This window comes from Salvelinus fontinalis, chromosome 32, assembly GCF_029448725.1.
Source record: "Salvelinus fontinalis isolate EN_2023a chromosome 32, ASM2944872v1, whole genome shotgun sequence".
In the NCBI taxonomy this organism is placed as follows: Eukaryota; Metazoa; Chordata; class Actinopteri; order Salmoniformes; family Salmonidae; genus Salvelinus; species Salvelinus fontinalis.
In genome coordinates this window covers 44,598,347-44,614,093 of record NC_074696.1, presented here as the reverse complement: position 1 = coordinate 44,614,093, position 15,747 = coordinate 44,598,347, and the positions used below count along the sequence as shown (strand labels likewise).

Here is a 15,747-nt window from a genome sequence, read left to right as displayed (position 1 = left end):
CAGTAAGGCCTTCAAACCTGACTAAGTTACACCAGCTCTGTCAGGGGGAATGGGCCAAAATTCACCCAACTTATTGTGGGAAGCTTGTGGAAGGCTACCCAAAATGTTTGACTCAAGTTAAACATTTTAAAGGCAATGCTACCAAATACTAATTGAGTGTATGTAAACTTCTGACCCACTGGGAATGTGATGAAATAAATAAAAGCTGAAATAAGTAATTCTCTACTATTATTCTGACATTTCACATTCTTAAAATAAAGTGATGATCTTAACTGACTTATGACAGGGAATTTTTACAAGGATTAAATGTCAGGAATTGTGAAACTGAGTTTAAATGTTATTTGTCTATGTAAACTTCCGACTTCAACTGTATACAGTGCCTTTAGGAAGTATTCAGATCCCTTTACTTTTTCCACATTTTGTTACGTTAGACTTATCCTAAAATCAATTAAATCAAACATTTTCCTCAGCAATTTACACAATACCCCATAATGAGAAAGTGAAAACAGGTTTTTAGAAATGTTTGCAAATTTATTACATCTAAAAAAACAAATAGCCTTTTTACTTAAGAATTCAGACCCTTTCCCATGAGACTCAAAATTGAGCTCATGTGCTTCCTGCCTTTGTCAGGGTGGTGACCAAGAACCCAAACTCACTCTGACAGAGCTCTAGAGTTCCTCTGTGGAGATGGGAGAGCCTTCCAGAAGGACAACCATCTCTGCAGCACTCCACCAATTAGGCCTTTGTGGTAGTGGCCAGATGGTAGCCACTCCTCAGTAGAAGGCACATGACAGCCCACTTGGAGTTTGCCAAAAGGTACCTAAAGGACTCTAACCATGAGACACAAGATTATCTGGTCTGATGAAACCAAGATTAAACTCTTTGGCCTGAATGCCAAGTGTCACGTCTGGAGGAAACATGGCACCATCCCTACGATGAAGCATGGTGGTGGCAGCATGATACTGTGGGTATGTTTTTCATCGACAGGGACTGTGAGACTAGTCAGGATCAAGGGAAAGATGAACAGAGCAAAGTAAAGAGATCCTTGATGAAAACCTGCTCCCTGCAGAGCGCTCAGACCTCAGACTGGGACGGTTCACCTTCCAACAGGACAATGACCCTAAGCACACTACCAAGACAATGCAGGAGTGGCTTCGGGACAAGTCTCTGAATGTCCTTGAGTGGCCCAGCCAGAGCCCGGACTTGAACCTGATTGAACATCTCAGGAGAGACCTGAAAATAGCTGTGCAGCTAGGCTCCCCATCCAACCTGACAGCTTGAGTAGATCTGCTGAGAAGAATGGGAGAAACTCCAAATACAGCTGTACAATATACAGTGCGGTTTGAAATAGACACCCTTGATAAACATGAGCAATAATGACTGTGGAAAATTGAATAATTGAATTACTGAGCCTATATTGTGTGCTCAATGTTTTTTTTAATTTTTATTCTCAAATGTTTTATGAGTTGGTTAACACCATTGGAAGGTATCTTAGACCATTTCTCCATACAGTATATTTTATCATTCATCTGTGCTTATGGACTGCCCTCCACAGGTTTTTAAAGCGTTTCAAATCCAGAGACTGAGATGGCCTTTGCAAAATGTTGATTTTTGTGGCCAAATGGCCATTTCTTTGATGTATGCTTGGGGTTATTGTCTTGCTGGAAGATCGACTTGCAATCAAGTGTCAGCCTCCTGGCAGAGGCAACCGTGTTTTTGGCTAAAATGTTCTGGTACTGGGTAAAGTTCATGATGCCGTTGACCTTAACAAGGGCCCCAGTACCAGTTGAAGCAAAACATCAAAGATCCACCACAATGTTTTACAGTGGGTCTGGGATTATTTTCTGCTAATGCGTTCTCATTTCGATGCCTCTGGTGTGAGTGGCCAAAGAGCTCTATTTTCATGTCGTCTGACCATAGCACCAGTTCTAATTCAAGTGCCAATGTCATTTAGCAAACTCTAGATGTTTATTTGTTGTATGACATCAAAATAGAGCTCTTTGGCCACACCAGTGGGGGTTTTGGCATTGACATGAGTGCATGTGCAGAGAAGAATCCCATACGTACTGTAAATTATAGTGGGGGGGAGGATCTTTGATGTATAGTGGCTATTTTTCTTCCACTGGTCCTGGGGCCCTTAAGGTCAACCGCATCATCAACCTTATCCAGTACCCAGGACATTTTATCAAAAACCTGGTTGCCTCTGCCCAGGAGGCTGACACTTGAACGTAATCTTCCAGCAAGACCGTAACCCCAAGCACACATCAACATTCGCAAAGAATTTGTCAATTGGCCACAATTAACATTGTGCAATGGCCATCTCTCTCTCTCTGGACCTGAAACGCATCTGTGGTTTGAATTTAAAAGGGCAGTCTGTAAGCGCAGCCAAAGGATATCAACGATCTGGAAGGATTCTGTATGGAGGAATGGTCTAGGAACGCTCGTAGAACATTTTAGAAAAGGGCTCAGTGCCGTTATCCTTGCAAGGTATGGTATTGCAAACGGGTGTCAATCATTTTGACCCCCTACCTTTGTTGAGAAAAGTTATTTGTTAATTGCTATTAATTATTAAACAAAATCTCCTTCTGAGCAATTGTATTAGTATAATGTAATTTCCCAATTTTGTTTTGGGCATTAACTATAGTGCTGTATTTGAATTATTTGTAATTTTTGCTCATCTTTATCAAGGATGTAAATTAGGGACCCCACTGTACACTACAAACAAGTCACACAACCTCAAAGCTGTACACTTGCACATCTGTAATGGTGGTGTTTCTGATATATATTTTTTCCCCACTCTCAGTGCATGTGGTCATTGCCACACCTGGCAGGATCTTGGATTTGATAAAGAAGGGCGTGGCCAAAGTGGATAGAGTTCAGATGATGGTGATGGATGAGGTGAGTGTGTGAATACATGTGGTACCTGAGTCAATCAACCACTCAATATACTCAGCTACTGTAGACGACTCCAGAGAATCAGTCCATGAGCTATTTTGTTACAAGCCACGCACTATTCTTCATCAGGGCCCATCAAATCTGTCCTGGTGTATCTATCTACCAAAGAGGTTAAAGGAGATACGTGTAATATTTTCCCCTGCAACCAGCGCCGTATGTCAATTACACAACAGTAGTAGCAAATGAATAGATACTTTTTTAGAACGCTGCTAATGCTCCTTTTAATAATAATGTAATCTCTTCCTCACAGGCGGACAAGCTGCTGTCTCAGGACTTTGTGGTGCTCATCGAGGATATCATCAGCTTCCTGGGCAAGGGCCGTCAGATCCTGCTGTACTCTGCCACCTTCCCCATCAGCGTGCAGAAGTTCATGGTGAGTAGTGCCACATGGTGCTGAGCCACAAGTTGGCAGCCATGTGGTCTCACCAACAGGCCAGTCTGTTTTGCTCTTCCATAATGATATGATATACAGTACATTTGGAAAGTATTCAGACCCCTTGACTTTTTTCCCCCAAAAATTGCGTTACAGCCACTTATACACACACTACCCCATAATGACAAAGTAAAAAATAGTTAAAAAAAAATATTTTAGCAAATTTATTACAAAAGCAAAAAACATAATACATAAGTATTCAGGACCTTTGTTTTGAGACTTGAAATTAAGCTCAGGTGCATCCAGTTTCCATTGCTCATCCTTGATGTTTCTACAACTTGATTGGAGTCTCACCGGTGCTAAATTCAATTGATCGGACATGATTTGGAAAGGCACACACATTTCAATATAACCTCATCCAAGCTGGCGTAGCAGTGTAGACGTCTTTGTCCTGTCGTGTCCCGTGTCCCTTGTATATATCTTTTTACATCTTTTTCTTCGCATATCTTTTAAAAATACTTTCTTAAACCTCAACTTCTAAATACTCTCCTGCAACCCGCCTCACCCAATGTGGCGTGGATCTGCTTTTTTCCAAAGTATTTCTATTTACTTCTGATCTGGAATCCATCTACTGAAGATAGCCAGCTAACTGCCTACCAGCTATCAGTTAGCAAACCATTGCTAGCGGTCATCAGCTAACCTTTAGCTCGGAAAGCTCTCGCTAGTTCAAACAACGTGACTAAAACCAGAGCATAACGGACCTATTTCTCTCCATATCCCCGGATTCCTACCGCAAACTCTGAACATTTTCATCTGGATCTTCGCAACTAGCTAACCACAATCCCGGGTGACCACTCCTGGCTAGCGTTTACATTCCGGAGCAAGCACCAATTAGCCTGAAGCTAGCCCGGCTAGGGCTCCTGTGCTACCACTGAAGCCCACTCCTGGGCTACAATATCCGGACCCCTTTACTGCCGGTACGGAGCACGGAACCCCGCCGATCCTCTACGACTGGAATACCGACATAATCTGCCCGAGGACTCCAACAGGCCCCTCAGGCGTGACGCCCGCTGAAGGCCCATCCTGCTAACCTACTAGGCCTGTTAGCTACCTAGAGCTACCTGGAACCCTGCTAATTCCACGACTGGTCTATCGACGTCACCGCACGAAGAGGCAAAAACAGACTTCCCCCCCCATCGCGACGTCCCCCAAAGGCTAACTTGCCTGCCCCGGTCTGCTAACTGCTAGCTTATCTTGCAGCTAGCGCAGCCAGGAAGCTAGCACCAGTTAGCAAACACAATTCTACAATTCACAACCTCTCTTTCGCCATCGCTATCCGGCTTGGATTCTCTGTCGACACGACCACGTCTGGTCTGCAGACGTTCCCTCAACCGGTGCCCTCAACCGGCCTCCGTCTGAGCAGACCCCCTCCGTCTGAGCAGACCACCCGCCGGGCTACTAACTTTAAACGCGTGCTAGCTTAGTGGAGTTCTCACTGCTCCATCTACGGCTGCCCCCTGGACACTATGATCACTTGGCTACATAGCTGATGCCTGCTTGACTGTCCATTAATTCATGGTACTCCATTCTGTTTATTTGTGTTTTATCTGTCGGCTCTGTGCCTTAACTCAGGATCTGTGTGTAGTTAATCCGACCCTCTCTGCCTAGTCGTCGCCATTTTTACCTTCTGTTGCTGTGTTAGCTGACTAGCTGCTGTTATCTCACCTGTTGTTTTAGCTAGCTCTCCCAATCATGACCTGCAATCACTTTATGCCTTATTGTATGTCTCTCTCAAATATCAATATGCCTTGCATACTGTTGTTCAGGCTAGTTATCATTGTTTTGGTTTGCAATGGACCCCGTAGTTCCACTCTCCGTACCTCTGATACCTCCTTTGTCCCACCCCCCACACATGCGGTGACCTCACCCATTGAGACCAGCATGTCCAGAGATACAACCTCTCTTATCATCACCCAGTGCCTGGGCTTGCCTCCGCTGTACCCGTGCCCCACCATACCCTGGTCTGCACATTATGCCCAGAATCTATTCTACCACGCCCATAAATCTGCTCCTTTTATTCCTTGTCCCCAACGCTCTAGGCGACCAGTTTTGATAGCCTTTAGCCGCACCCTCATCCTACTACTCCTCTGTTCCTCGGGTGATGTGGAGGTAAACCCAGGCCCTGCATGTCCCCAGTCACCCTCATTTGTTAACTTCTGTGATCGAAAAAGCCTTGGCCTCATGCATGTCAACATCAGAAGCCTCCTCCCTAAATTTGCCTTACTCACCGCTTTAGCACACTCTGCCAACCCTGATGTCCTTGCCGTGTCTGAATCCTGGCTTAGGAAGGCCACCAAAAACTCAGATTTCCATACCCAACTATAACACTTTCCGTCAAGAAAGAACTGCCAAAGGGGGAGGAGTTGCAATCTACTGCAGAGATAGCCTGCAAAGTTCTGTCATACTTTCCAAGTCAATGCCCAAACAGTTCGAACTTCTAATTTAAAAAATTAATCTCTCCAGAAATAAGTCTCTCACTGTTGCCGCCTGCTACCGACCCCCCTTAGCTCCCAGCTGTGCCCTGGACACCATCTGTGAATTGATCGCTCCCCATCTAGCTTCAGAGTTTGTTCTGTTAGGTGACCTAAACTGGGATATGCTTAACACCCCGGCAGTCCTACAATCTAAGCTTGATGCCCTCAATCTCACACAAATCATCAAGGAACCCACCAGGTACAACCCTAAATCCGTAAACAAGGGCACCCTAATAGACTATCCTGACCAACTTGCCCTCCAAATACACCTCTGCTGTCTTCAATCAAGATCTCAGCGATCACTGCCTCATTGCCTGTATCCGCCACGGGTCCACGGTTAAACGACCACCCCTCATCACTGTCAAACGCTCCCTAACACACTTCTGCGAGCAGGCCTTTCTAATCGACCTGGCCCGGGTACCCTGGAAGGATATTGACCTCATCCCGTCAGTTGAGGATGCCTGGTCATTCTTTAAAAGTTACTTCCTCACCATATTAGACAAGCATGCTCCGTTCAAAAAATGCAGAACCAAGAACAGATATAGCCCTTGGTTCCCTCCAGACCTGACTGCCCTCGACCAGCACAAAAACATCCTGTGGCGAACTGCAATAGCATCGAAGAGCCCCCGCGATATGCAACTGTTCAGGGAAGTCAGGAACCAATACATGCAGTCAGTCAGGAAAGCAAAGGCCAGCTTTTTCAAGCAGAAATTTGCATCCTGTAGCTCTAACTCCAAAAAGTTCTGGGATACTGTAAAGTCCATGGAAAACAAGAGCACCTCCTCCCAGCTGCCCACTGCACTGAGGCTAGATAACACGGTCACCACTGATAAGTCCGTGATAATCGAAAACTTCAACAAACATTTCTCAATGGCTGGCCATGCCTTCCACCTGGCGACTCCAACCTTGGCCAACAGCCCCGCCCCCCCCCGCTGCTACTCGCCCAAGCCTCCCCAGCTTCTCCTTTACCCATATCCAGATAGCAGATGTTCTGAAAGAGCTGGAAAACCTGGACCCATACAAATCAGCTGGGCTTGACAATCTGGACCCCCTATTTCTGAAACTGTCCGCCGCCATTGTCGCACCCCCTATTACCAGCCTGTTCAACCTCTCCTTCGTATCATCTGAGATCCCCCAAGGATTGGAAAGCTGCCGCTGTCATCCCCCTCTTCAAAGGGGGAGACACCCTGGACCCAAACTGTTACAGACCTATATCCATCCTGCCCTGCCTAGCTAAGGTCTTCGAAAGCCAAGTCAACAAACAGATCACTGACCATCTCGAATCCCACCGTACCTTCTCCGCTGTGCAATCCGGTTCCCGAGCCGGTCACGGGTGCACCTCAGCCACGCTCAAGGTACTAAACGATATCATAACCTGCCATCGATAAAAGACATTACTGTGCAGCCGTCTTCATCGACCTGGCCAAGGCTTTCGACTCTGTCAATCACCATATTCTTATCGGCAGACTCAATAGCCTCGGTTTTTCTAATGACTGCCTTGCCTGGTTCACCAACTACTTTGCAGACAGAGTTCAGTGTGTCAAATCGGAGGGCATGTTGTCCGGTCCTCTGGCAGTCTCTATGGGGGTACCACAGGGTTCAATTCTCGGGCCGACTCTTTTCTCTGTATACATCAATGATGTTGCTCTTGCTGCGGGCGATTCCCTGATCCACCTCTACGCAGACGACACCATTCTGTATACTTCCGGCCCTTCCCTGGACACTGTGCTATCTAACCTCCAAACGAGCTTCAATGCCATACAACACTCCTTCCGTGGCCTCCAACTGCTCTTAAACGCTAGTAAAACCAAATGCATGCTTTTCAACCGTTCGCTGCCTGCACCCGCACGCCCGACTAGCATCACCACCCTGGACGGTTCCGACCTAGAATATGTGGACATCTATAAGTACCTAGGTGTCTGGCTAGACTGCAAACTCTCCTTCCAGACTCATATCAAACATCTCCAATCCAAAATCAAATCTAGAGTCGGCTTTCTATTCCGGAACAAAGCCTCCTTCACTCACGCCGCCAAACTTACCCTAGTAAAACTGACTATCCTACCGATCCTCGACTTCGGCGATGTCATCTACAAAATAGCTTCCAATACTCTACTCAGCAAACTGGATGCAGTTTATCACAGTGCCATCCGTTTTGTTACTAAAGCACCTTATACGACCCACCACTGCGACCTGTATGCCCTAGTCGGCTGGCCCTCGCTACATGTTCGTCGTCAGACCCACTGGCTCCAGGTCATCTACAAGGCTATGCTAGGTAAAGTGCCGCCTTATCTCAGTTCACTGGTCACGATGGCTACACCCACCCGTAGCACGCGCTCCAGCAGGTGTATCTCACTGATCATCCCTAAAGTCAAAACCTCATTTGGACGCCTTTCCTTCCAGTTCTCTGCTGCCTGCGACTGGAACGAATTGCAAAAATCTCTGAAGTTGGAGACTTTTATCTCCCTCAACAACTTTAAAAATCTGCTATCCGAGCAGCTAACTGATCGCTGCAGCTGTACATAGTCCATCTGTAAACTACCCACCCAATTTACCTACCTCACCCCCATACTGCTTTTATTTATTTACTTTTCTGCTCTTTTGCACACCAGTATCTCTTCTTGCACATGATCATCTGATGATTTATCACTCCAGTGTTAATCTGCTAAATTGTAATTATTCGATTTATTGCCTACCTCATGCCTTTTGCACACATTGTATATAGATTCTCTTTTTTCTACCATGTTATTGACTTGTTTATTGTTTACTCCATGTGTAACTCTGTGTTGTTGTCTGTTCACACTGCTATGCTTTATCTTGGCCAGGTCGCAGTTGCAAATGAGAACTTGTTCTCAACTAGCCTACCTGGTTAAATAAAGGTGAAATAAAAAATAAAATAAATAAAAATAAGGTCCCACAGTTGACAGTGCATGTCAGAGCAAAAACCAAGGAATGAGGTGGAAGGAATTGTCCGTAGACCTAGACAGGATTGTGTCGAGGCACAGATTTGGGGAAGGGTACCAAAAAATGTCTGCAGTATTGAAGGTCCCCAAGAACACAGTGGCCTCCATCATTCTTAAATGGAAGAATTCTGGAATCTTCCTAGAGCTGTCCACCCAGCCGAACTGAGCAATCGGGGGAGAAGGGCCTTGGTCAGGTAGGTGACCAAGAACCCAATGCTCACTCTGACAGAGGTCTAGAGGTCCTCGGTGGAGATAGGATAACCATCTCTGCAGCACTCCAACAGTAACGGCCTTTTATGGTAGAGTGTCCAGACGTAAGCTACTCCTCAATAAAAGGCACATGACAACCTGCTTGGAGTTTGCCAAAAGGCAAACTGAATAATTTCCAAATGCACTGTACAGTCGTGGCCAAAAATGGAGAATGATGCATATTAATTTTCACAGTCTGCTGCCTCAGTTTGTATGATGGCAATTTGCATATCTTCTTATGGCTGGGATCCAGTTAACGGGATCGATTTGACAACAGCCAGTGAAAGTGCAGGGCGCCAAATTCATAACAGAAATCTCATAATTAAAATTCCTCAGACATACTAGTATTTTACACCATTTTAAAGATAAACTTGTTGTTAATCTCACCCCAGTGTCCGATTTCAAAAAGGCTTTACGACGAAAGCACAACATTCACAAAAAACACAGCCATTTTTCCAGCCAAAGAGAGGAGTCACAAAAAGCAGAAATAGAGAAAATTAATCACTAACCTTTGATGATCTTCATCAGATGACACTCATAGGACTTCATGTTACACAATACATGTATGTTTTGTTCGATAAAGTTCATATTTATATACAAAAATCTCATTTTACATTGGCGCGTTATGTGCAGTAATGTTTTGCCTCCAAAACATCCGGTGATTTTGCAGAGTGCCACATCAATTTACAGAAATACTCATTATAAACATTGATAAAAAATACAAGTATTATACATGGAACTTTAGATAAACCTTTCCTTAATGCAACCGCTGTGTCAGATTTCTAAAAGACGTTACAGAAAAAGCACACCATGCTATAATCTGAGTACAGCTCTCAGAGCCCAAAAAAGCCATAAAGATATCCGCCATGTTGTGGAGTCAGCAGATGTCAGAATAGCATTATAAATATTCACTTTGATGATCTTCATCAGAATGCACTCCCAGGAATCCCAGTTCCACAATAAATGTTTGATTTGTTCCATAAAGTCCATCATTTATGTCCAAATACCTCCTTTTTGTTTGCGCGTTCAGTACACAATCCAAACTCACCACGCGCGGAAAAGTCCATGCGAAAGTTCAGACGAAAAGTCATATTACAGTTCGTAGAAACATGTCAAACGATGTATAGAATCAATCTTCAGGATGTTTTTATTATAAATCTTCAATAATGTTCCAACCGGAGAATTCCTTTGTCTGTGGAAATGCGATGGAACGAAGGTCTAACTCTCACGTGGACGGGCGTGGTCAGCTCATGGCACTCTGCCAGACCCCTGACTCAAGGAGCCCTCATTTCCCCCTCCATCACAGTAGAAGCATCAAACAAGGTTCTAAAGACTGTTGACATCTAGTGGAAGCCTTAGGAAGTGCAATTTGACCAATACCCTACTGTATATTCGATAGGCAATGAGTTGAAAAACTACAAACCTCAGATTTCCCACTTCCTGGTTGGATTTCTTCTCAGGTTTTTGCCTGCCATAAGTTCTGTTATACTCACAGACATCATTCAAACAGTTTTAAAAACTTCAGAGTTTTCTATCCAAATATACTAATAATATGAATATATTAGCAACTGGGCCTGAGTAGCAGGCAGTTTACTCTGGGCACCTTATTCATCCAAATGTGAAAATGCTGCCCCCTAGCCCAAACAGGTTAATATTGTCTTTACATCTACTAAAAAAACGTGTGAAATTTGATTCATAATGGACCATTATCGTGCACCTGTATTGACACACATGTCATCTATGCACTTATAGTGAATGGAGGATGCTTATTTTTATTTTTGTCCAGTTATTTTCATGCCAGCCAGGTAGGCTATAGTCCTGTTGAAAATAATGTGCTTAATATTAAGTAAGTTGAAAAATATAGCAGGCCTAGCCTACTAGAAAGCTGACCCTCCTATTTTTAGTAGAAGCCATCATTGTTTTTTTGCACAATTGCATATCCTATTGAAATGTTGCTCTCATGAAGTGTTTGATTTAGATTTGCATTGATGTCAGAGTGATTAGAGGGACAATAGAGTGCTGAGTACCGGGCAGTTAGCAAGTTTGGTAGGCTACTAATGAGCATCAGAGCTTGGAGAAGCCTAATTACCTAGACTAAACGGTCACGTGGAATTGACTTCCTTCATGACTCGTGACCGCCGGTGTGGTGGAAATGTGGTCACAGCAACAGTCCTAATCATTGGTGTATAAGTCTACACCGATGAAGAGCTGTTGTTGAACTTGACATACTGCCACCTGTTTAGCAGGAAGTCCAGTACCCACAAGGTAATGCTGGGGTCTGTCTGTAGGTGGGCGAGTTTGTAACAGAGAAGGTGAGGCTGCATGCAGAGAACTCCAGGAAAAGGATGCACACCTTACAATAATTATATTTAGCTTGGTAACCCCCCCCCCAGCTTAGACAGATCTTAGATGTCTGCCAGCTCATCTGAGCTTTGCTTCAGTAGCTGTCCCCTGATTATTTTTTCTTTTATAAAAAAAATTTGGTCTGGTCCTTTTCGCTTTGTTGGATTTGACTCTTGAAGACCTGTCTCACCTCAATGGTTTGCTCCCTCCAAGGCGTAGAGGTTCAGTTGCTGCCTCTGGCTTTATAGTTACAGTGGAAAAGTCATCATTATAAAAGTGTTGTTTATTGACAAACTGGTCCGTCTCCTTTTGTTTATCCCTTGGGTTTTCTTCTTGGCTTGCAAGGCCCTGCCAGGCCTGCTTGAGGTTCACTGTGTGGAACATGGTTCCACTAGCTTTTTGTAGTTGTCCTTAGCTTGGGTTATTTGTTGTTTTTCTCTCCTTTGCAGGGTTTTCAGTTCTTGGTTGCCAGCAGAAAAGGCTGTCTTTTTCGTCTTGCTACCAGGGTCTAGCCGTGTGTGTGTGTAGGCAGGCGTGTGTAGTTATTCCAGCATTGATTTACTCTGGCTCTTCCATAACTCTCCCCCTTTTTTTTTTCTTCCCTATCCCCACTCCCTGTCTTCCCTCTCTCCTCCAGGCCAAGCACCTGCAGAAGCCCTATGAGATCAACCTGATGGAGGAGCTGACTCTGAAGGGCATCACCCAGTACTACGCCTACGTCACTGAGAGACAAAAGGTCCACTGTCTCAACACACTCTTCTCCAGGGTAAGCCATCGCACTATCGACCACAAACGCATGTGAATGTAGATGTAGTCTGGAATGTGGGCACACATTAGTACACCATAGAGCCTTTACAGGCAACCTTTATTAACATTTGTCTAACTCGGTGGTTCCCAAACTTTTTTTTAGTCCCGTACACTTTCAAACATTCAACCTTCAGCTGCGTATACCCCCTCTAGCACCAGGTTCAGCGCACTCAAATGTTTTTTTGCCATCGTTGTAAGCCTGCCACACACACACACACACACGCAATACGATACATTTCTTAAACATGTGAGTAAGGTTTTTGTCCCAACCTTGCTCGTGGGAGTGACTTGCTCTTATAGGACCAGGACACAAATAATAATAATCAATAATTTTGCTCTTTATTTAACCATCTCACATATAAAACCTTATTTGTTTATACAAAATTGTGAGTAACTCACCACAGGGTAATGAAGGGTGTGCTTGAAAGGATGCACGTAATTCTGCAATGTTGGGTTGTATTGGGGAGAGCGTCTGTCTTAAATCATTTTCCACACAGTCTGCACCTGTATTTAGTTTTCATGCTAGTGAGGGCTGAGAATCCACTTTCACATAGGTACGTGGTTGCAAATGGCATAAATGTCTTAACAGCACGATTTGCCAATGTTTCTCTATCAACAATTGTTATTGAGAGTGAAAAATAAATTTAAACAAAATACAGCAATATAGTTTGAGTTAAATATCAAACATGTTTTTTTGAACCCCCCTTTGTTTTATTTCCCATTATTTGACTTTGTATATTGGCAGAACAGTGCACTACTTTCTCTTGTACACTAAGGACCTGGGGAAGAGAATAATGTGCCTATGTAATGGCTAGGAAAAAAATTGTAGCTGGCTATGTTTTTTCTAAAAGTATCTCATGCTAGAAAAGGTTGCAGACTGCTGATTTAGATATCCTTGAGTTATGCAGTGTGTCAAAGTAGGCGACCAGTGTTTTGAATGGTGTACAGTGAGTGAATTTTAAAGCAGATAGTGTTAACAAACTAGCATAGCCTACCTATGTATTTTGCTTAGTGGCGCGCACTGTTGAGTTTTGGCCACATGAGAGATGCAGTGGTGTATGTCTTACTGTAACCTTATTCTATGCTTTTATATTTGTTGCTGTTATGTAGGGATACTGTTGTGATCTTGCAGACATTTGATCTAACTTTAATCAACAAGCACCATTTGCCAGAGTAGCCTGTTCTTTACTAGCCTGGGAACCAGTCTCTTTAGCTAATCCACTCCATGTCATGTGCCAAAGAGACTGGCCTTCCAGCCAGCTTCAAATATAAATATTCTATAATGAGTTTGAGGAGTACAGAGGATTTGATTATGTAAATATTGGAACTTGTTTTGTTTGTCCAGACAAAACAGTCTGTCAAGTTGCTATCTCATGTCTAAATTCTCACACTAAATACAAACTGCAATTCCAACCACAAAATGTCTTCGTTTTGATTTTAAGTCTCAAAATACAAAAAAACTTGCCTAGCCAAAAGCTACATTTTAGTTTTTTACGTTCTATTTTTGAGGGCCAGATGTTGTCATGGAACATATTAATCTTATTTCCAATGAGCAACTCTGCCGTAAATCCTGCGCATATTGAACGTTGAGATTGCCGAAAGGCCAATCTCTTTGAAATGTCCGGGAAACGTTGGAACCGCAGCCACTGATCTGTTAAACCCACTTCAGAAATGTTTACATTCATGTTAAACCATTGCCTAAGACCTGCCAGAATCCCGTATTTATTTTTGTTTAAGGCTTTGAGATTCTCATTATAATGAAAAGTGCTATATGAAGTACATCTCTGAATGTTTGTTAGTTTTAACATTTCCTTTCTCAGTTGCAGATCAATCAGTCCATCATCTTCTGTAACTCCACCCAGAGAGTTGAGCTGCTGGCTAAGAAGATCACCCAGCTGGGCTATTCCTGCTTCTACATCCACGCCAAGATGATGCAGGTCATCCATTTAGATTCACGCTTATTGTCCTACAAGAGGAAAATCTGCGGCCACTTTAAAAGGAGGGGGAAAGTTATCAGGGGTTGGAACCAAAATTATTTTCCAATCGTTTCGTTCTGAATAGAACTTTTTTGTTCCACTGTTCCGACCAGCAAAATAACGTTCTGAACCCATTTAATCCCCAAAAGAGTAACGGCTTATCTTTCCTTTTTTAAACTTCTAAAATTGTATTTATTTTTTTGCTCGACATTGGTGAAGTAATGTAATCAATGTAGATAGATCAGCTTGCTATGGAGCAGGCAAGCTATTTACATGCATTGGACAGACGAGTGAAGGATGCGACTGAAATTTGCCAGGTCGAGCGAGGGTGGAGGAGGCTTTGCTTGAAGTGCTGTGCATCTTATGACATGCATCTGAATTAGGCCCACAGAATTATAACTTATTCAAAGTTCCTTCATAGAAGCTATGGTATGTCTTTTGAAGTGTGTGCAGAGCGGCAACAGAATTAAAATCATGTCTTACTGTAGTTAATAAATCCAATGTGAAACATGATCACTGCAGTATTCTTAACTAGCATTGAAAAGGTTAATTCAATCTTTAATTAAAAATATATCTTCTGAATCACGCTTGTAATGTCAGTAGGCTACTAGACTATGCTTCTGAGGGGCAGGCTGCCTGCACACACTAGCAAAGATTTTCTGTCAGGCAGACACTGGAATACATTTGAGTGACAGAGTGGGTTTTGTTTTATTGTGGGACTTGCCCTGAACGTAAATTTTTTTATTAACCTGTTCCCATGCTTTAAAAAAATAACGGTTCTGTTCCGGAACTGTATAGATCACTTTCATTTGTGGTTCTGATTCTGTTCCTTTAAGAATTTTCCCTGAACCGGTTCCAACTCCTGATTTTATTATTATGGTCTACAAACCATACCAGATTTAATGAAGAACAGATTTGTATTTATTGTCCTACAAGAGAAAAATCTGACCAAAGAGGAGACGACCTTTGGACAGAAATATGGGGAATATATGAGTTTGTGCTAGTCACTGTATGGGAGCCATGAGAAAATATGCAATTCTGAGGTTGTGTTCAGTGCTCTCATGCAGTGTTCTTTTAATCCTCACAGGAGTACAGAAATCGTGTGTTCCACGACTTCAGAAATGGACTCTGCAGAAATCTTGTCTGCACTGGTACGTGTCCACAGGGCTCTAAAGTGCGACCATTTTGGTCACATATGCTCCTAAATATTTAGCTGTGCGACCTGGAATATTAATTTGGGAACACCATTGTGTCTAGAAAAACTAGTCTGACAAGTCTGATGGGTGACAATATTAGCCTATCACTTGTGAATCATATCATCACTTGTAAATGATGCCCAGCATAAGAAATAATGCTCTTTTTTTGGTGACTTTTTCGAATCAGTCAGCTACCTCAAGTATCCAAGGCATATATATTATTTTGTGTCCCAACTAAAGTGGCCAAAAAAACTTCTTAGGGATCTGACCCTTTTTTGACATACATCTAACTGCCTGTAGCTCAGGACCTGAAGCAAGGATATGCATATTCTTGATACCATTTGAAAGGAAACG

General features: G+C 43.3%; 1 protein-coding gene across 1 annotated transcript in view; it reads left to right on the top strand.

The window, feature by feature from the left end:
* The window catches only part of LOC129831447 (probable ATP-dependent RNA helicase ddx6), a 42,850-nt gene that overhangs the window by 14,756 nt on the left and 12,347 nt on the right, over positions 1-15,747 (top strand). Inside the window, exons 7-11 of the mRNA XM_055894842.1 lie at positions 2,804-2,898; positions 3,206-3,328; positions 12,052-12,180; positions 14,042-14,158; positions 15,285-15,348. Of these exons, the coding sequence (XP_055750817.1) occupies positions 2,804-2,898; positions 3,206-3,328; positions 12,052-12,180; positions 14,042-14,158; positions 15,285-15,348 (528 nt within the window). The remainder of the gene's footprint in view (positions 1-2,803; positions 2,899-3,205; positions 3,329-12,051; positions 12,181-14,041; positions 14,159-15,284; positions 15,349-15,747) is intronic.